The 20,252-nt window shown below is 51.8% G+C and overlaps 1 protein-coding gene across 1 annotated transcript in view; it reads left to right on the plus strand.

Annotated features, from left to right (window-relative positions):
• Positions 1-20,252, plus strand: part of DNM2 (dynamin 2) — a 103,837-nt gene that overhangs the window by 56,118 nt on the left and 27,467 nt on the right. Inside the window, exons 11-15 of the mRNA XM_075343896.1 lie at positions 12,799-12,825; positions 14,900-14,951; positions 15,596-15,607; positions 18,184-18,297; positions 19,289-19,398. Coding sequence (XP_075200011.1) covers positions 12,799-12,825; positions 14,900-14,951; positions 15,596-15,607; positions 18,184-18,297; positions 19,289-19,398 — 315 coding nt within the window. The remainder of the gene's footprint in view (positions 1-12,798; positions 12,826-14,899; positions 14,952-15,595; positions 15,608-18,183; positions 18,298-19,288; positions 19,399-20,252) is intronic.

A 20,252-nucleotide genomic window follows, 5' to 3' on the forward strand; every position in this document is an offset into this window, starting at 1 on the left:
TAGATTTCTTCGGCGCTCCATTGGGAGACCCAGACGATTGGGTGTATAGCACTGCCTCCGGAGGCCACACAAAGCATTACACTAAAAAGTGTAAGGCCCCTCCCCTTCTGGCTATACACCCCCAGTGGGATCACTGGCTCACCAGTTTTTCTGCTTTGTGCGAAGGAGGTCAGACATCCACGCATAGCTCCACTGTTTAGTCAGCAGCAGCTGCTGACTATGTCGGATGGAAGAAAAGAGGGCCCATACTAGGGCCCCCAGCATGCTCCCTTCTCACCCCACTTGCGGTTTGTAAGGTTGAGGTACCCATTGCGGGTACGGAGGCGAGAGCCCACATGCTGTTTTCCTTCCCCATCCCCCTGAGGGGCTCTGAGGAAGTGGGATCTTACCGGCCTCCAAGCCCTGAGGCCGGGCTCCGTCCACAGACCCATTGAACCTGCTGGATAAGGAGCCGGGGTACCGTTCAGGGACAAGGCCCTGCAACATTCAGGTACTCTGTGTCCCCCTATGGACTGGCCGCGCACACTCCGGGCTTGCTGGGTGTGCTAGTGCGCCGGGGACAGTAGCGCTGCGCGCTGAGGTTTGAGTCACTGCAGCTTGGCTGAGTGACTTTATGTGTTGGGAACTACCGCGCCGGCCGCTCCGGGAGCGGCGGCGCGGCTGGGACTTGTAGTGCGCCGGGGACTTAGCGCCGACCGTGCTTTTACGACGGCGGCGCTTATAAATCTAGTCCCCGGCTTTTGCGGCCTAGCTCCGCTTCGTTCCCGCCCCCTCCCTGTCAATCAGGGAAGGGGACAGGCGTTGTGCAATCGTCAGCGCCGAGGGCTGGAGCCTTATTTACATGCTCCAGCCCTCTCACTGGGCACTGTGGGACGCAGGTTTCCCGCTTTTTGTCTGAGCACACCCGGGCCCGCCCCTCTCCACAGAGACGCCGGCAGCCATTCCTGCATGCAGTCTGGCTGGGGAACGGACGCAGGCTCTGGGAGACCCAGACAAGGGATTTCTGGCGACCACACACCCGCGTTAAGCGGGCGGTAAGCAGCACATTCGTGCTGGCCCCACTAGTGCCACAGTGTTATTTGGTGTACTTTTTCCTGTACCAGATATATCTATATATATTGCACTGTAAGGTCGCTTCTTGGCTGTATACCCCTATTGCTCTGAGGAGACGACAACATGTCATCTGCAAGGGTGCCAAGACACAGGCTGTGAACGCTGCTTGTGCTGCTTGTGGGGCTAATCTACCGGCAGGTTACAATGACCCCCATTGTGTGCAATGTTCGGTCCCTGTGCCACTTCGTCAGCCGGAGCCTATGGTGGTAGTGGCCCAGGCAGAGTCGCCGGTGAACCCTGTCCCGGTGACGGGGACAGAGTTTGCTGTTTTCGCTGACAGGATGTCTGTCACTATGACAAAAATCCTAGAGACCTTGCAGGCCAGGCCAGTTACTCAGTCCATGGACACTGCTGCGGCAATGTTCCCCGGTCCCCCTCAGTTGGAGTTAATCAGTGCTTCAAGGGGGTCCCAGGCATCTCAGCCTGACGGCTCTGATTCAGTTGACAGTCCCAGGCAGCCTAAGCGAGCTCGCTGGGAGAGACCCCCCACGTCATCACGCGGATCAGGGTCTCAGAGAGAAGAGTCTCTACATGATGAGACAGAGGAGGGTGATCAGGAGTCTAATCCTGAAACCGCTCTCAATCTGGATACTCCTGATGGTGACGCCATGGTAAATGACCTTATAGCGGCCATCAATAGACTGTTGGATATTTCTCCCCCTGCCCCTTCTGCAGAGGAGGCAGCGGCACAGCAGGAGAAGTTCCATTTCAGGTATCCCAAGCCTAAACTGAGTACTTTTCTGGACCACGCTGACTTCAGAGAATCAGTCCAGAAACACCATGCCTACCCAGATAAGCGTTTCTCCAAACGTCTTAAGGATACACGTTATCCCTTTTCCCCTGACGTGGTCAAACGCTGGACCCAGTGTCCAAAGGTGGATCCCCCAATCTCCAGGCTTGCAGCTAGATCCATAGTTGCAGTGGAAGATGGGGCTTCACTTAAAGATGCCAATGACAGACAGATGGACCTTTTGGTTAAAGTCTGTCTATGAAGCTATTGGCGCGTCGTTTGCTCCAGCATTCGCGGCCGTGTGGGCACTCCAAGCTATTTCAGCTGGCCTGGCACAGGTGGACTCTATCATACGTCCAGCAGTGCCGCGAGTAGCGTCCCTAACCTCGCAAATGTCTGCGTTTGCGACTTACGCTATCAACGCTGTCCTGGACTCTACAAGCCGTACCTCAATTGCGTCTGCCAACTCTGTTGTCTTGCGCAGAGCCTTGTGGTTAAAGGAATGGAAAGCGGATTCTGCTTCCAAAAAATGTTTAACCAGCTTGCCGCTATCTGTAGATAGACTTTTTGGTGAACAATTGGCTGAAATCATTAAGCAATCCAAGGGTAAGGACTCCTCCTTACCCCAGCCCAGATCAAGCAAACCTCAACAGAGGAAGTGGCAGTCGAGGTTTCGGTCCTTTCGAGGCTCCAGCAAGACCCATTTCGCCTCGTCCAAAGGGACTCAGAAGGAGCAAAGGAGCTCAGATTCCTGGCGGGCTCAGTCACGCCCCAAGAAAGCAACCGGAGGAACCGCTTCCAAGGCGGCTGCCTCATGACTTTCGGCCTCAGCCCTCCGCATCCTCGGTCGGTGGCAGGCTCTCCCGCTTTGGCGACATTTGGCTGCCACAGGTCAAGGACCGGTGGGTAGCAGACATTTCTTCAGCGCTCTATTGGGAGACCCAGACGATTGGGGTATAGCTACTGCCTCCGGAGGCCACACAAAGCACTACACTAAAAAGTGCAAGGCCCCTCCCCTTCTGGCTATACCCCCCCGTGGTATCACGGGTTCTCCAGTTTTCAAGCTTTGTGCGAAGGAGGTCAGACATCCATGCATAGCTCCACAGATTTTAGTCAGCAGTAGCTGCTGACTATTTCGGATGGAAGAAAAGAGGGCCCATATAGGGCCCCCAGCATGCTCCCTTCTCACCCGTTGATGGTGTTGTAAGGTTGAGGTACCTATTGCTGGTACGGAGGCTGGAGCCCACATGCTGCTTTCCTTCCACATCCCCCTGGGGGGGCTCTGAGGAAGTGGGATCCTGCCGGCCTCAAAGCTCTGACGCCGGGCTCCATCCACAGACCCATTTGAACCTGCTGGATACGGAGCTGGAGTACCGTTCAGGGACATGGCCCTGCACCATTACAGGTACTCTGTGTCCCCGTACACACAGGCACAGCACACTCCAGACTTGCTGGGTGTGCTAGTGCGCCGGGGACAGTAAAGGGTTACAGTCACTGCAGCTTTGCTGAGTGACTTTGTGTATTGGGAACTACCGCGCCGGACGCTCCGGGAGCGGCGGCGCGGCTGGGACTTGTAGTTCGCCGGGGACTGGGCGCCGACCGCGCTTTTACGGCGGCGGCGCTTATAAATCCAGTCCCCGGCTTCTGCGGCCTAGTGCCGCTTCGTTCCCGCCCCCTCCCTGTCACTCAGGGAAGGGGACAGACGCTGAGCAATCAGCAGCGCCGAGGGCTGGAGCCTTATTTACATGCTCCAGCCCTCTCACTGCACACTGTCGGACGCCGGATTCCCGCTCTGACTTGGGGCACGCCCACGGCCCGCCCCTCCTCACACGAGCTGGGGAAGACGCCGGCAGCCATTACTGCAGTCCGAGCTCGGACTTTCGGCAACCAGGCAGGACGGTGGCGACCATACACCCGCTTATAGGCGGGCGGTAAGCGGCACACATAGTGCTGACCCCAATATATACTGCAGTGTGTACATGTGTATTTTAACTGCATAGGTCGCTATATGCCCGCTTGGAGAGCGACACATCAGCAGCAGGAAAGCAGGTGTGCTAAGGCACAGGCTTTCTAGGCTGCTTGTATTGCACGTACTGAAGTGTTCATTTGTGTTTATGCTTGTATGCTATACACTGCACTGTACAGTCGCTAGTCTTAGCTATATTCTCCTGGAATGGCTAGACTACAGCAGCAGAAAACCAAGGGTGCTGGGGCACAGGTTTTTTTTTTCTATGCTGCTTGTATTGCATGGGCTGCAGTGTGCATTTGTACTTGTGCTTGTATGCTATACATTGCACTGTAGGGTCACTCTTCTGGGCTATATTCCCCTTGATGACTAGTCTACAGCAGCAGAAGAGCAGAGGTGCCAGGGCACAGGCTTCTATGCTGCTTGTATTGCTTGTGCTGCAGTGTTCATTTGTACTTTATGCTTGTATGCTATACATTGCACTGTACGGTCACCAATCTTGGCTATATACTTCTAGATGGCTAGTCGGCAGCGGCAAAAAAGCAACACAGATTTTCAGTGCTGTTTTTACTACATGGGATGCTGTTCATGACACCGTCCCATTGTGTGCATGCTCCCCTGTAGCACTTCGTCTGCCGGGGTCTCTAGCACTTCGTCTGCCGGGGTCTCTACTAGTCGTGGCCAAAGAAACCACCTGTCATCCCTGTCCAAGGACAGGGACGGAGTTGCAGTTTCGACAGATATATTGTCATAAGATAGAGACTTGCAGTCCAGACAGGCCATGGGCAATCTTCCTGACCAACCTCATTTGGAACGGGGGGGTCCCAGGAGGACTCTCTGTATGATAAGGCGGCTCTCCAGGACTTTGATCCTGACATCGCTATCAATCCGGATACACCGGATGGTAACGCCATACGGAATGATCCTATAGCGTCCATCAATGGAAGGTTGGATCTTTCTCCCTCAGCTCCCCCAGTGGAGGAGTCAGCTTCACAGCAGGAGAAGTCCCTTTTCAGTATCTCAAACGGATATTGAGTATTTTTCTGGCCACGCTGACTTCAGAGAAGCAGTCCAGAAACACCACGCTTACCAGATAAGCGTCTTCTCCAAACGTTTTTTAAGATACACGTTATCCCTTTTCCCCTGACGTGGTCAAGCGCTGGACCCAGGGTCCAAAGGTGGATTCTCCAATCTCCAGGCTTGCGTCTAGAGCCATAGTTGCACTGGAGATGGGGCTTCACTTAAAGATGCCATTCACAGACAGATGGACTCTGGTTGAAATCTGTCTAGGAGGCTATCGGCGTGTCGGTTGCTCCGGCATTCACAGCCGTATAGGCAACCTAACCTTTTCAGCTGTTCTTGCGCAGCTGGCCTTGAGCACATGTACATCTGTACCGCAGAGGCGTCCGTAACTCCGCAATGTCTGCACTGCGACTTACCCTATTAATGCTGTCCTAAAAGTACAGTCGAGGTTTCGGTCCTTCCCAAGCTCGGGCAGGTCCCAATTGTCCTCGTGCAAAAGGGCTACAAAACCTCAGACGGGCTCAGATTCCGGCCGGGCTCAATCACGCCCAAGGAAGGCAGCCGGAGGAACCGCTACCAAGGCGGTCTCCTCATGACTCTCAGCTCTCTCTCTCTCTCCGCATCCGCGGTTGATGGCAGACTCCCCCGCCTTTGGCGACATTTAGCTGCCACAGGTCACAGACCGGTGGGTGACGGACATTGTGCTCACGTGCACAGGACAGTGTTCTGTTCTCGTCCTCCGACTCCATTCTTCAGAACGGCCCCACCTCCCCACCGAGCAGATGCCCTGCTGCAGGCGGTGGACGCTCTAAGAGCAGAAGGAGTGGTGATCCCTGTCCCCCCTCAGGAACGAGGGCGAGGGTTTGTACTCCAATCTCTTTGTGGCTCCAAAAAAGGACGGCTCCTTCCGTCCTGTTCTGGACCTAAAACTGCTCAATAAGCATGCGAACGCCAGGCGGTTCTGGATGGAATCCCTCCGATCCGTCATTACCTCAATGTCTCGAGGAGACTTCCTTGCCTCAACAGACATCAAAGATGCCTATCTCCACGTGCCAATTGCTACGGAGCACCAACGTTTTCTACGTTTTGTGATAGGAGACGACCATCTTCAGTTCGTAGCTCTGCCATTCGGTCTGGCGACAGCCCCACGGGTGTTCACCAAGGTCATGGCAGCAGTGGTAGCAGTCTTGCACTCTCAGGGACACCCGGTGATCCCTTACTTGGACGATCTACTCGTCAAAGCACCCTCCCTCGAGGCATGACAACGCAGCCTGAATGTTACGCTGGAGACTCTCCAGACTTTCGGGTGGATCATCAATTTGGCAAGAACAAATCGGTCACCGACTCAATCACTAACGTATCTCGGCATGGAGTTCACACTCTATCAGCGATAGTGAAGCTTCCGCTGAACAAGCAGCGTTCACTGCAAACAGAGGTGCAGTCTCTCCTTCAAGGCCAGTCGCACCCCTTAAGGCGCCTCATGCACTTCCTAGGGAAGATGGTGGCAGCCATGGAGGCAGTTCCCTTTGCGCAGTTTCATCTGCGCCAACTGCAAGGGGACATTCTCCGCCAATGGGACGGGCAGTCAACCTCCCTGGACAGGAAAGTCTCCCTTTCCCAGACGGCCAAGGACTCTCTGCAATGGTGGCTTATTCCCACCTCATTGTCACAGTGAAGATCCTTCCTACCCCCATCCTGGGCAGTGGTCACGACAGATACGAGTCTGTCAGGGTGGGGAGCAGTTTGTCTCCGCCACAGGGCTCAGGGGACGTGGACTCAGCAGGAGTCCACCCTTCAGATCAATGTTCTGGAAATCGGGGCAGGGTATCTTACCCTACTAGCTTTCCAGCAGTGGCTAGAAAGAGAGCAGATCCGAATCCAGTCGGACAACTCCACAGCGGTGGCATACATCAACCACCAAGGAGGGACGCGCAGTCGGCAAGCCTTCCAGGAAGTCCGGCGAATCCTCATGTGGGTGGAGGACACAGCATCCACCATATCCGCAGTTCACATCACGGGCGTAGAAAACTGGGAAGGAGACTTCCTCAGTCGCCAGGGTATGGACGCAGGGGAATGGTCCCTTCACCCGGACGTGTTTCAGGAAATCTGTCGCCGCTGGGGGGTGCCGGACGTCGACCTAATGGCGTCTCGGCACAACAACAAGGTCCCGGCATTTATGGCACGATCGCGCGATCACAGAGCTCTGGCGGCAGACGCCTTAGTGCAAGATTGGTCGCAGTTCCGGCTCACATATGTGTTTCCACCTCTGGAACTCTTGCCCAGAGTACTGCGCAAAAAATCAGATCCGATTGCAGCCGCGTCATACTCGTCGCCCCAGACTGGCCGAGGAGATCGTGGTACCCGGATCTGTGGCATCTCACGGTCGGCCGACCGTGGTCACTACCAGGCTGGCCAGACTTACTGTCCCAAGGGCCGTTTTTCCATCGGAATTCTGCGGCCCTGAACCTGACTGTGTGGCCATTGAGTCCTGGATCCTAGCGTCTTCAGGATTATCCCAAGGGGTCGTTGCCACCATGAAACAGGCTAGGAAGTCCACCTCTGCTAAGATCTACCACAGAACGTGGAAGATTTTCTTAACTTGGTGCTCGGCTCAGGGAGTGTCTCCCTGGCCATTTGCATTGCCTACTTTTCTTTCCTTCCTGCAATCGGGGTTAGAAAAGGGCTTGTCGCTCGGCTTCCTTGAGGGGGAAGTCTCGGCACTATCCGTGTTTTTTCAGAAGCGTCTAGCACGTCTTTCTAAGGTGCGCACGTTCCTACAGGGGGTCTGTCATATCGTACCCCCGTACAAGCGGCCGTTAGATCCATGGGATCTCAACAGGGTATTAGTTGCTCTCCAGAAGCCGCCTTTCGAGCCTCTGAAGGAAGTTTCCTTTCTCGCCTGTCACAGAAGGTGGCGTTTCTCGTTGCGATCCCATCGCTTCGGCGAGTGTCTGAGCTGGCAGCTCTGTCATCCAAGGCTCCCTTCCTGGTGTTCCACCAGGACAAGGTAGTGCTGCGCCCCATTCCGGAGTTTCTCCCTAAGGTCGTATCCTCATTTCATCTTAATCAGGATATATCCTTGCCTTCTTTTTGTCCTCATCCGGTTCACCGGTATGAAAAGGACTTACGTTTGTTAGATCTGGTGAGAGCACTCAGACTCTACTTTTCCCGCACGGCGCCCATGCGCCGTTCCGATGCACTTTTTGTCCTTGTCGCTGGTCCGCGCAAGGGGTTGCAGGCTTCTAAAGCCACCCTGGCTCGATGGATCAAAGAACCAATTCTAGAGGCCTACCGTTCTGCGGGGCTTCCGGTTCCTTCAGGGCTAAAAGCCCACTCAACCAGAGCCGTGGGTGCGTCCTGGGCATTACGACACCAGGCTTCGGCTCAACAAGTGTACCAGGCAGCTACCTGGTCCAGTCTGCACACTTTCACCAAGCATTATCAGGTGCATACCTATGCTTCGGCGGATGCCAGCTTAGGTAGAAGAGTCCTGCAGGCGGCAGTGACACCCCCGTAGGGGAGGGCTGTTTTGCAGCCCTAACATGAGGTATTTCTTTACCCACCCAGGGACAGCTTTTGGACGTCCCAATCGTCTGGGTCTCCCAATAGAGCGCTGAAGAAGAAGGGAATTTTGTTACTTACCGTAAATTCCTTTTCTTCTAGCTCTTATTGGGAGACCCAGCACCCGCCCTGTTGTCCTTCGGGATGTTTTTTGTTGTTTGCGGGTACACATGTTGTTCATGTTGAACGGTTTTTCAGTTCTCCGATGTTACTCGGAGTTAATTTGTTTAAACCAGTTATTGGCTTTCCTCCTTCTTGCTTTGGCACTAAAACTGGAGAACCCGTGATACCACGGGGGGGTATAGCCAGAAGGGGAGGGGCCTTGCACTTTTTAGTGTAGTGCTTTGTGTGGCCTCCGGAGGCAGTAGCTATACCCCAATCGTCTGGGTCTCCCAATAAGAGCTAGAAGAAAAGGAATTTACGGTAAGTAACAAAATTCCCTTCTTTGTCTCACGGGTACAGGATAGAATTCAGTTCTCGTCCCCCGCCTCGGTTCTTCAGAACCTCCCCACATCCCGACCGAGCAGATGCCCTTCTGCAGGCGGTGTGCTCACTAAAAGCAGAAGGAGTGGTGATCCCTGTTCCTCTGCAGGAACAAGGGCAAGGTTTTTAATCCAATCTCTTCGTGGTTCCAAAAAAGGACGGCTCGTTCCGTCCTGTTCTGGACCTAAAGCTGCTCAACAAGCATGTGAACGCCAGGCGGTTCCGGATGGAATCCCTCCGCTCTGTCATTGCCTCAATGTCTCAAGGAGATTTCCTTGCATCAATAGACATCAAAGATGCTTATCTCCACGTGCCGATTGCTACAGAGCACCAACGTTTCCTACGTTTCGTGATAGGAGACGACCATCTCCAGTTCGTAGCTCTGCCATTTGGTCTGGCGACAGCCCCACGGGTTTTCACCAAGGTCATGGCGGCAGTGGTAGCAGTCTTGCATTCTCAGGGTCATTCGGTGATCCCTTACTTAGACGATCTACTTGTCAAAGCACCCTCTCAAGAGGCATGCCAACACAGCCTGAATGTTGCGCTGGAGACTCTCCAGACTTTCGGGTGGATCATCAACTTTTCAAAGTCAAACCTGGCACCGACTCAATCACTAACGTATCTTGGCATGGAGTTTCATACTCTCTCAGCGATAGTGAAGCTTCCGCTGGACAAGCAGCGGTCACTACAGACAGGGGTGCAGTCTCTCCTTCAGGGTCAGTCGCACCCCTTAAGGCGCCTCATGCACTTCCTAGGGAAGATGGTGGCAGCAATGGAGGCAGTCCCGTTCGCGCAGTTTCATCTGCGTCCACTTCAATGGGACATTCTCCGCCAGTGGGACGGGAAGACAACTTCCCTAGACAGGAAGTCTCCCTTTCTCAGACGGCCAAGGATTCTCTGCTATGGTGGCTCCTTCCCACCTCATTAACGCAGGGAAGATCATTCCTGCCCCCATCCTGGGCAGTGGTCACGACAGACGCGAGTCTGTCAGGGTGGGGAGCAGTTTTTCTCCACCACAGGGCTCAAGGGACGTGGACTCAGCAGGAGTCCACCCTTCAGATCAATGTTCTGGAAATCAGGGCAGTGTATCTTGCCCTATTAGCCTTCCAGCAGTGGCTGGAAGGAAAGCAGATCCGAATTCAGTCGGACAACTCCACAGCGGTGGCATACATCAACCACCAAGGAGGGACACGCAGTCGGCAAGCCTTCCAGGAAGTCAGGCGAATTCTCATGTGGGTAGAGGAAAGAGCTTCCACCATATCAGCAGTTCACATCCCCGGCGTAGAAAACTGGGAGGCAGACTTCCTCAGTCGCCAGGGCATGGACGCAGGGGAATGGTCCCTTCACCCGGACGTGTTTCAGGAAATCTGCCGCCGCTGGGGGGTGCCGGACGTCGACCTAATGGCGTCTCGGCACAACAACAAGGTCCCGACCTTCATAGCGCGGTCTCGCGATCAAAGAGCTCTGGCGGCAGACGCCTTAGTGCAAGATTGGTCGCAGTTCCGGCTCCCTTATGTGTTTCCACCTCTGGCACTCTTGCCCAGAGTGTTACGCAAGATCAGATCCGATTGCGGCCGCGTCATACTAGTCGCCCCAGACTGGCCGAGGAGGTCGTGGTACCCGGATCTGTGGCATCTCACGGTCGGCCAACCGTGGGCACTACCAGACCGTCCAGACTTACTGTCCCAAGGGCCGTTTTTCCATCGGAATTCTGCGGCCCTGAACCTGACTGTGTGGCCATTGAGTCCTGGATCCTAGCGTCTTCAGGATTATCCCAAGGGGTCGTTGCCACCATGAGACAGGCTAGGAAGTCCACTTCTGCTAAGATCTACCACAGAACGTGGAAGATTTTCTTATCCTGGTGCTCTGCACAAGGAGTATCTCCCTGGCCATTCGCGTTACCTGTCTTTCTTTCCTTCCTACAATCTGGGTTGGAAAAGGGCTTGTCGCTCGGCTCCCTTAAAGGGCAAGTCTCGGCACTATCCGTGTTTTTTCAGAAGCGTCTAGCACGACTTTCTCAGGTGCGCACGTTCCTGCAGGGGGTTTGTCATATCGTACCTCCGTACAGGCGGCCGTTAGATCCGTGGGATCTAAACAAGGTCCTTGTTACTCTCCAGAAGCCGCCCTTCGAGCCTCTGAGGGATGTGTCACTTTCTCGACTCTCACAGAAAGTGGCCTTTCTGGTAGCGGTCACGTCTCTTCGGAGAGTGTCTGAACTAGCAGCGCTGTCATCAAAGCTCCTTTCCTGGTGTTCCACCAGGACAAGGTAGTGCTGCGCCCCATTCAGGAGTTTCTCCCTAAGGTGGTATCCTCTTTTCATCTTAATCAGGATATCTCCTTGCCTTCCTTTTATCCGCATGCAGTTCATCGGTATGAAAAGGATTTACATTTGTTGGATCTGGTGAGAGCACTCAGAATCTACATTTCCCGCACGGCGCCCCTGCGCCGCTCGGATGCACTCTTTGTCCTTGTCGCTGGTAAGCGCAAAGGGTCGCAGGCTTCCAAAGCCACCCTGGCTCGATGGATCAAAGAACCAATTCTTGAAGCCTACCGTTCTGCTGGGCTTCCGGTTCCATCAGGGCTGAAGGCCCATTCTACCAGAGCCGTGGGTGCGTCCTGGGCATTACGACACCAGGCTACGGCTCAACAGGTGTGCCAGGCAGCTACCTGGTCGAGTCTGCACACTTTCACCAAACATTATCAGGTGCATACCTATGCTTCGGCGGACGCCAGCCTAGGTAGAAGAGTCCTGCAGGCGGCAGTTGCCTCCCCGTAGGGGAGGGCTGTCTTTGCAGCTCTAACATGAGGTATTTCTTTACCCACCCAGGGACAGCTTTTGGACGTCCCAATCGTCTGGGTCTCCCAATGGAGCGCCGAAGAAGGGAATTTTGTTACTTACCGTAAATTCCTTTTCTTCTAGCTCCTATTGGGAGACCCAGCACCCGCCCTGTTGTCCTTCGGGATTTTTGGTTGTTTTTTCGGGTACACATGTTGTTCATGTTGAATGGTTTTCAGTTCTCCGATGTTACTTCGGAGTGAATTTGTTTAAACCAGTTCTTGGCTTTCCTCCTTCTTGCTTTTGCACTAAAACTGGTGAGCCAGTGATCCCACTGGGGGTGTATAGCCAGAAGGGGAGGGGCCTTACACTTTTTAGTGTAATGCTTTGTGTGGCCTCCGGAGGCAGTGCTATACACCCAATCGTCTGGGTCTCCCAATAGGAGCTAGAAGAAAAGGAATTTACGGTAAGTAACAAAATTCCCTTCTTTATTTATATATGTATGCATATATATATATATAATTTTATTTATTTTTTTTTTTTTATAATTATTTATTTTTATATTTATATCTATCTATCTTATATTTATATTCTTGTACCCGGGGGCTGCGCACTTCACAGCGCTGTTTTGATTAATCGGTGGGGGTCTCAGGAGCCGGACCCCTGAGGACAAGGTGACAGCTGTTTCTTGGCGCTGTAGAGGGGCTAGGTGGGACCCTCAGTGATGGCGGGGTGATGTGGGATGGCAGTACTGCTTTTCTGACCTGTGATGACATGGCGGGTGATTGTCACTAACACGTGTGTTTTTATCTTCCCATCGCACGTTGTGTCCAGATGACGCCTCCGCACGGTCTGACGTCCCGTACCCCCCCCCCCAGTACAGATCGCTGTGTGTGATCCATGTGTGTGTGGGTGTGTAGTCCGGCCATCTGCAGCCTGCGCTGTCGGCGCACTACAGCTCCCAGCATGCCTGGGCAGCCCAGACTGCAGATCCTTAGCGTTGTGCTGCTGTTAGGGCTTGCGTAGTGCCGCCATGTTGTTCCCCGTGCTGTCTGTCTTCTGTCACTTTTTTTTTACCTGCACCTTCTCTCTCTCTTCTCCATCCTCACGACCATCGCTCTCGCTCCCTCCTTCTGTCACATCCAGCTGTTATACCGAGCAGCTCGTTCCAGGGTGGGTATATACCGCGTGCCGCGTCCGTCTGTCCCGTGGTGCGGGCGCTCGCCGTCCACGCTCACACCTTCGCTGATCTCTGCTATCTCATATCTACAGCCATCTTTATTTGTTTTTGCTCTGCCTTTCTGGTCATCATTTGCTCGTATGAAGAAGCAGCGCTGCAGTGTAAAGCATGATAAAAGCACACCATGCAGCGAGGTATAGGTGTTCCCGATCATATTGGCTTAAAGGATTTGAAAAACATGGCTACCTTATTTCATAAACAGCGCCACCCCTGACCGTAGGCAGTCTGTGATACTGCAGCTTGGAGAAGCTGCAATACCACACACAACCACTGGTCAAAGGCAGCGCTGTTTGAGATTTAGTAACATGATGGGATCTCCCCAGGATTTGCCATCACTTCATGATCGGTGGGATCTGACCTCTCGGACCCCCGCCTATCCTGAGAATGAAGGAGATGCCGCTCCGGCTTAGCTCTGTGGCGCCCCCTTCCCCCGGTCAGAGGAGCTGCAGCATTGCCCATTCACTAGCATGAAGTCTTGGTGCAGTAACCGGGGGTGCAGCTCCGCAGGAATAAAATGGAAAAGGGCCCATAGCACTAAACCAAAGCTGCAGGCCTTTTTCATTTTTAGGAACATCGGGGGTCTAAGAGGTCAGGACCCACCAAACATAAAGGCACGGGACATCCTGGCTGTATACAGGCACCTCATTAAAAGGAAAATCCATTTTAATGTTTTTTTTTGTTTTTTTTTTATGGCATTGCAGTTTTTGAAAGCCATCATTTTAATTCTGTAGAAATGGCTAAAATATAAAGGTGAAAACACAAACAGCGGTTCCCACCCCCCACTGACAGATGTCCAGGAAGATGAGATATGGAGCTGTAATAAAAACCTCACTGCCATACCATCACCCACCACTAGAGGAAGCTTATTAGGCTTGTGTATAGGGTGTGTGCAGTGAGCTCCCTCTAGTGGTGGCTGATGGTATGCTAAAGTGAGCTTACTAAGCTTTGTGTATGCTGTGAGCTCCCTCTAGTGGTGGCTGATGGTATGCTAAAGTGAGCTTACTAAGCTTTGTGTATGCTGTGAGCTCCCTCTAGTGGTGGCTGATGGTATGCTAGAGGCAGCTTATTAAACTTTGCTATAAGATATATGCAGTGGGCTCCCTCTAGTGGTGGCTGATGGTATGCTAGAGGCAGCTCTTTAAGCTTTGTGTATTAGGTGTATGCAGTGAGCTCCCTCTAGTGGTGATTTCAAGAATAGAAAAGTGTGTGTATATGTATCTATATATTATATTTCATTTTTATTAAACATAATATTCTACCGTTGTGTTTTGAACTTTAATGGGGACTATAAAATTGATGCCCACAAGTTTGTGTCCATCCATCTGTCTGGAGGGGCTGCAGCGCTCCACTGAATCAGTCATTATTTAATGGGCACAGTGCCAGACGTCTATTAGTGGTTGTGTCCGGTATTGCAGCCTCAAGTGAACAGGACTGGGCTGTGATACCAGATGCAGCCACTACAGAAGTCCGGCGCTCTGCCCATTAAATAATGAAGCCCTGGCGATCTATTCAAAGGGGTTGTCTGATACAAAAAAATTTATTTAATTTTTTTTTTGTTCTTTCTAAGGCATGGATGTTTTGAAAGGGAATCTGTCATGAAAGTGTCATTTGCTCAGCAGCTTGCTGTAGTTTCACTCCAATCGGTGTGTTATCAGCAGGAGGTTATCACTGCAGGACTAGGTGTCATGTGCAGGCTAGTCAAGGTGCATGTGTATCCCCGCCCTCACCACTGATTGGCTGAGGATGGGCAATGTACACAGGAAGCTGTTATCAGGGGTGTGGGTGGGGTAATACACAGCTGCCTGAGCGCTGCAGACAATCACTGAGCAGGAGTGGCTTCCTCTGCCATTGCAGACCCCCGCAGATGCCTGCTCTGCCTCCATGGTGTTGCTGGTTGGGGATCAAAGCTTCCATGCCTTATGTTTTGGGTCCCCCAGTATCAGACGACCCCCCTGGCCGCTCCTCCTGCAGTCATCCTCACCTTCTACGTGTTTTCTTCTTCTGCAGTGCACAACAGAGGAGCACCCAACTGAACAAGAAGCGGGCCGTCCCCAACCAGGTACAGTACCTCCAGCCAGGACCCGTCAGTCACTATCAGGACCGGGTCACCGAGCGGCCTCAGCACCCGCTCCGAGGTCACCGTCCTCCCCCCTGCACCCTACACTGTAGGCATCCTCGCATTTCTTCCCTGTACCGCCCCCTCCTGCGGCTGCTGTGGAACTACAACTCCCAGCTGCTCCACCTCTGTCCGCGGAGACCTCCCTTCTGTCCTGTCTCTGCTCCACGCCCGTGCCCTCTGCACACCGTGCATGTCTGTGATGTGACTATTCGCATGGACACGTAATTTTGCCACTGACCTCGTTGTTGTTTGGGGATAATGGGAGATTTACTATTAACTGGATATTAATTGCATGTAATTTTCTCCCCTCTTCCCCCTCTTCCCCCTCCTCCTCCTCCTCCTCCTCCTCCTCCTCCTCCTCCTCCTCCTCTTCTTCCTCTTCTTCCTCCTCTTATTTGTTTTTTTGCTGCTGTTTCATCGTGTTTGTTACTTCTCTCCATTTATACGTTGTCCTTCATACCTCTCTGGTCATAATCCATCCCTCCTCCTCCTCGTCCTCCTCCTCGTCCTCCTCCTCCTCGTCCTGTCCTGTTCTGCGCTCCTGCCTCACCCTAATCTTGTGACTCCTGCTATACTTACCTCAGGGAGAGATATTGGTAAGTACCCGCTGAGTGTGAGTGGCCGTGCCTTGCCCACCGAAAGGAAACCAGCTCTGAGGCACGTCCTATGTATGGCTCCTATAGTGAGCGGCCCACCTCCGAGGGGACCAATAATCAGCCCTGGTCCCATAGGACCAAAGGGATTCTGTATGGCAGCAGTGGCCGACCCCTCAAATGCAGCCCCCAATATCACACATTTACATCTCCGATACCCCTAAATGTAATCCTGGAGCCGCTGCCGCTTACCATCCTGTGGGCGTCTCCAACTGCCTGTGTGACGCTGCCACCTGCCGCCCACATTAAAGGGAGTGTACACTCAATGTTATCACTTGTACGGAGGAGAGCCATGATCCGGTACAAGAGTGTTTGTTTTGAGGGGTTTTTTTTGTTGTTGCTTTTGTTTTTTTTTTATTTGTTTGACCCATTTTTTTGTTGGTTTTCTTTTTGTTTTTTTGTATTTTTTTTTTTGTTTTGTTTTGTGGGTTTTTTTTTGTTGCCTTTTTGTTGCTTTTTTGTCGTCTTTTGTTTTTTTTGGGGTATTTTTAATGTTGGGTTTGTTTTTTTATTGCTTTGGTTTTTTTGTGCTTTTGGGGTTTTTTGTATTTGTGTCCGTCTTGTTGGTTTTATTTATTTATTTTTTTTTTTGTTGTTTTTTTGGGGGGGGGGTTTAATGTTTCTTTTTATTGTTTTTTTTTTTTTTGGGGGGGTGTTTTTTTGGTTGCTTTTTGCGCTTTTGGGTTTTTTTGTACTTGTTTGTCCTGGTTTTTTTTTTCTTTGTTTTTTTGCTGTTTTGTTGGTTTTCTTGTGGTGTTTTTTGTTTGTGGGTCTCTTGTATTTGTCCCTTTTTTTTGTTTTGTTTTTTTTGTTGCTTTGTGGGGTTTTTTGTTGCCTCTGTTTTTTCTTGCTTTTTTGAGGGTGTTTTTAATGTTGGGTTTGGGGTTTTTTTTTGGGGGGGGGGGTCTTTTTTTGCTTTTGGGGTTTTTTTGTACTTGTTTGTCCTGGGTTTTTTTTGTTTTTTTTTTTTGTAGCTTTTTTTCTGTTTTTTTTGTTTTTGTTTTTTGCTGTTTCTTTTTATGGTTTTTTGTTGTTGTTTTGTGGGGGGGTTTTTTTGTCCCTTTTTTTGTTGGTTTTCTTTTGTTTTTTTTTCGCTTTGTGGGGGGGGGTTCTGTTACCTTTTGGTTTTTTTTTTTTCTTGCTTTTTTGTTTCTCTTTTTTTGGGGGTGTTTTTAATATTGGGTTTGGTTTTTTTGGGGGGTTTTCTTCGATTTTTGTTTTTGTTTGCTTTTTCATTGTTGGGGTTTTTCTTTTGTTTTTTTCCTTTCTGCTCACTTTTAAATTGAAAAATTTAGCAGGGGACCTCTTTAATGGTATCCTCCGTGGCTGATGAGCCCGGATCAGATCTGCTATGGACATCCGTCCCCATGAAACTTGCCTGCCGTGGTTTCCTTTCGTGGCCAAGGAACGGTTCGTCTTTTTTTTTTTTTTTTTTTTTGGGAAGTGAAATCAGAACTGCTTTGGATCTGCAGCTTTTTCTTGCCTTGTGCCCCCCCCCCCCCTCCCCTGCTCACGTTTCGTAACCGGTGTCCCCTGTGTCAACCAACCCGATTATCACACCACCAATCAGAGACCCCAATCAGGATGTGAAGATGTCAGGGCCGGGCGAGTGATTCTATGGTTAATGTGGGAGCTGCCAAATCCCCCGGTGCAGGAAGGGGCAATGTGGAGGGCACGGTGTCTGGTGGTAGATTATGTTCTGTCCCGGTGGGCATCCCAGGATTTGGAATATGTCGTCCTATGGCTGCTTTGCCGCTGGTCCGTAATGTGCTCTTCAGGAACATCTAATGTGGCGGATGCATAGGACGAGGTGCGGTAAGTGCCATAGTGGTGTGTGCCACCCGAGCGCTGCAGTCATGGAGGCCGGTTATACCCTCGCACCCCCCCCCCCTCAATAAAACAAAAGGGCATTCTGGGTAACTTTTAATCTAGTGTTGTGACCCAACTTTCCAAGAGTCCTGAAAGGCATCTTGGCCAATCACTGTGGAGGGGGCCAGCTGGCAATGTCCCCCACTAGCTCTCCTCCAGAAGGATGGAGGATTCCCCAGTGCCAGCTGCTTGAGGTACGTGTCACTAGAGGACAGCTTTGCACAAATACAAATACCATTCAGGATCCCGGGAAAGTTTGGTATGCCGACCTAGATGAACAGCGATCTTCTTCCCCGTTGCATCCAATCTTGGAAAGCTGCGGCACAAGTGGCGTCCACAGTTAGCAGGGTCTAACCCCCCTCCCCCCCCTTCCTCCCCATTATACAAGGCTGCAGCGTCCCCCTTACCTTAGACGCCCGGGTAGTGATCATTGTGTGTGTGTGTGTGGCGCAGGACGTGTGACCTTACCCGCATCGGCGCCCACCACTGGCTATATGAAAAATGGCCGCCATTGTTCTAGAGCCTTTTGTGTAAGCGATGCCCCCCCGCCCACTGCCGAGGACCCCCCAAATGATGTTTCCTTTTCCCCATCCCCCATCTTCCATTTTTTTTTTTTTTTTTCCCCCCGTCCCCCCTTTTTCTCTCCGCAGGTCATCAGGAGGGGCTGGTTAACCATCAATAACATCAGCATCATGAAGGGGGGCTCCAAGGAGTACTGGTTCGTGCTGACGGCGGAGTCCTTGTCCTGGTATAAGGACGAAGAGGTAAAGAAAAAAAAAAAAAAAGTAAAGGGGGGGAAAGAAACAAAGGAGGGGGGGAGCATTTATTTTTTTTTTCCCTTTTATTTAAAATCCATATGGTTCTCATCAGCGGCACGACGTGTGCACCGTCCCTCGTCCTCCGCGCTCCTCCGTCCCAGTTTAACCAGTGTGTAGACTACTGTTCACTCTGTGTCCAACGAACACGTAGTCTGAACACTGGGAGAACGGGGCCAGACGTGGTCCGTGCCGTGGTCCATGAAGGTCACTCCGCGAGCCGACCCAAGGGGGGGCAATAACTCCTCGCACCGGCACCTAAACCAACATGCCGCCCTCCCAAAATATACACACACAAAATTAGCATTGATAACGAATCCCCCCCCCCCCCTTTGCCAGTTTTCAGCATCATCCTCCCCCTCCCTCCTTTACAGCGTGCCGTGCCCCCCCCCCTCCCTCCCCAGGTCTAAAATGCGATTTTTCTGCCGCCCCAAACCCAGCCGGGAGTTTCAGATCTCACCCATCCTCCGAGAGCGAGGAGGTCGGAGCCGGAGAGCGGCCGCAGGGTCGTCCGGGCTGCCCGTGACGTGGCATCGTACTGCTCCGAGTTTTCGGGAACACATTTGTGGCTCTGCAGGAAGTGAGAGAGGAGGGGTTAAGGGGGCCGCTGGTAGGGGGGGGGACCCGCCGCCGCTGCCTCCATCACCCTGCACAGGGCCAAAAAATCCTCCCAGACACTTAAACTGTTCCAGATGTTTCATCTCCAGCCGAAACATATGCTCCCTTTCCTTTAACCCCTCGTGCTCCACCCCACTTACATTAGGGAAAGCCAAAAATCCGTTTTTTGGGTTATTTTTTTTTTTTTATTTCACCATTTTATTAAAACACACACGAGAATGTGTAAGAGTTTTCCCGCCGGAGCCGAGTAATGAGGCTTCACATTGTTCCACGCCATCACATCTGTGCCGTACAGTGACCGGCTCTTCCCTGCCCCCTGCAGGAGAAAGAGAAGAAGTACATGCTGCCGCTGGACAACCTGAAGATCCGAGACGTGGAGAAGGGCTTCATGTCTAATAAACACATCTTTGCTATATTCAACACCGAGCAGCGGTGAGTGGGGCATAAATAATAGTACGGTGCCATTTGTCACCTTTTATCTACGAAAAACTGCAGAAGCAGTCCCTGAAAAATTAAGTACACCCTCATTGCTTCCAAAGGAATGAAAAGGAGCCAAGTAGCAAGCAAGTGCTGCTAAGCATATGATTGTGACAAATTATTGTTTTTATCATATTATAATATATTACTATTAGCCACCTGGATAAAAGCAGAAGTTTAGGCCGTTTGCTGGCCTGGATCGTGACTGTTATCATGTTACAATATTATTACTATTGGCCACCTGTATAAAAGCAGAGATTTGGGCAGATTGCTGGTCTGGTTTGTGACTATTATGATGCTATGATATTATTACTATTGGCCGCCTGTATAAAAGCCGAAGTTTGGTCTGGATTGTGACTATTATCATATTTATTATTAATTATTATAGCGCCATTTATTCCATGGCGCTTTACATGTGAAAGGGGTGTACATAATAGGGACAAGTACAATAATCCTAAACAATACAAGGCACAGACTGGTACAGGAGGAGAGAGGTCCCTGCCCGTGAGGGCTCACAGTCTACAGGGGATGGGTGAGGATACAGTAGATGAGGGTAGAGCTGGTCATGTGGTGCTGTATCAGTCTGAGGGTTACGGCAGGTTGTAGGTTTGTTGGAAGAGGTGGGTCTTCAGGTTCCTTTTGAAGCTTGTCAAGGTGGGCGAGAGTCTGATGTGTTGTGGTAGTGTTCCAGAGTATGGGGGAGGCACAGGAGAAATCTTGGATGCGATTTGTGGGAAGAGGAGATGAGAGGGGAGTAGAGAAGGAGATCTTGTGTGGATCTGAGGTTGCGTGCAGGTAAGTACCGGGAG

This window comes from Anomaloglossus baeobatrachus, chromosome 4, assembly GCF_048569485.1.
Source record: "Anomaloglossus baeobatrachus isolate aAnoBae1 chromosome 4, aAnoBae1.hap1, whole genome shotgun sequence".
Lineage (NCBI taxonomy): Eukaryota > Metazoa > Chordata > Amphibia > Anura > Aromobatidae > Anomaloglossus > Anomaloglossus baeobatrachus.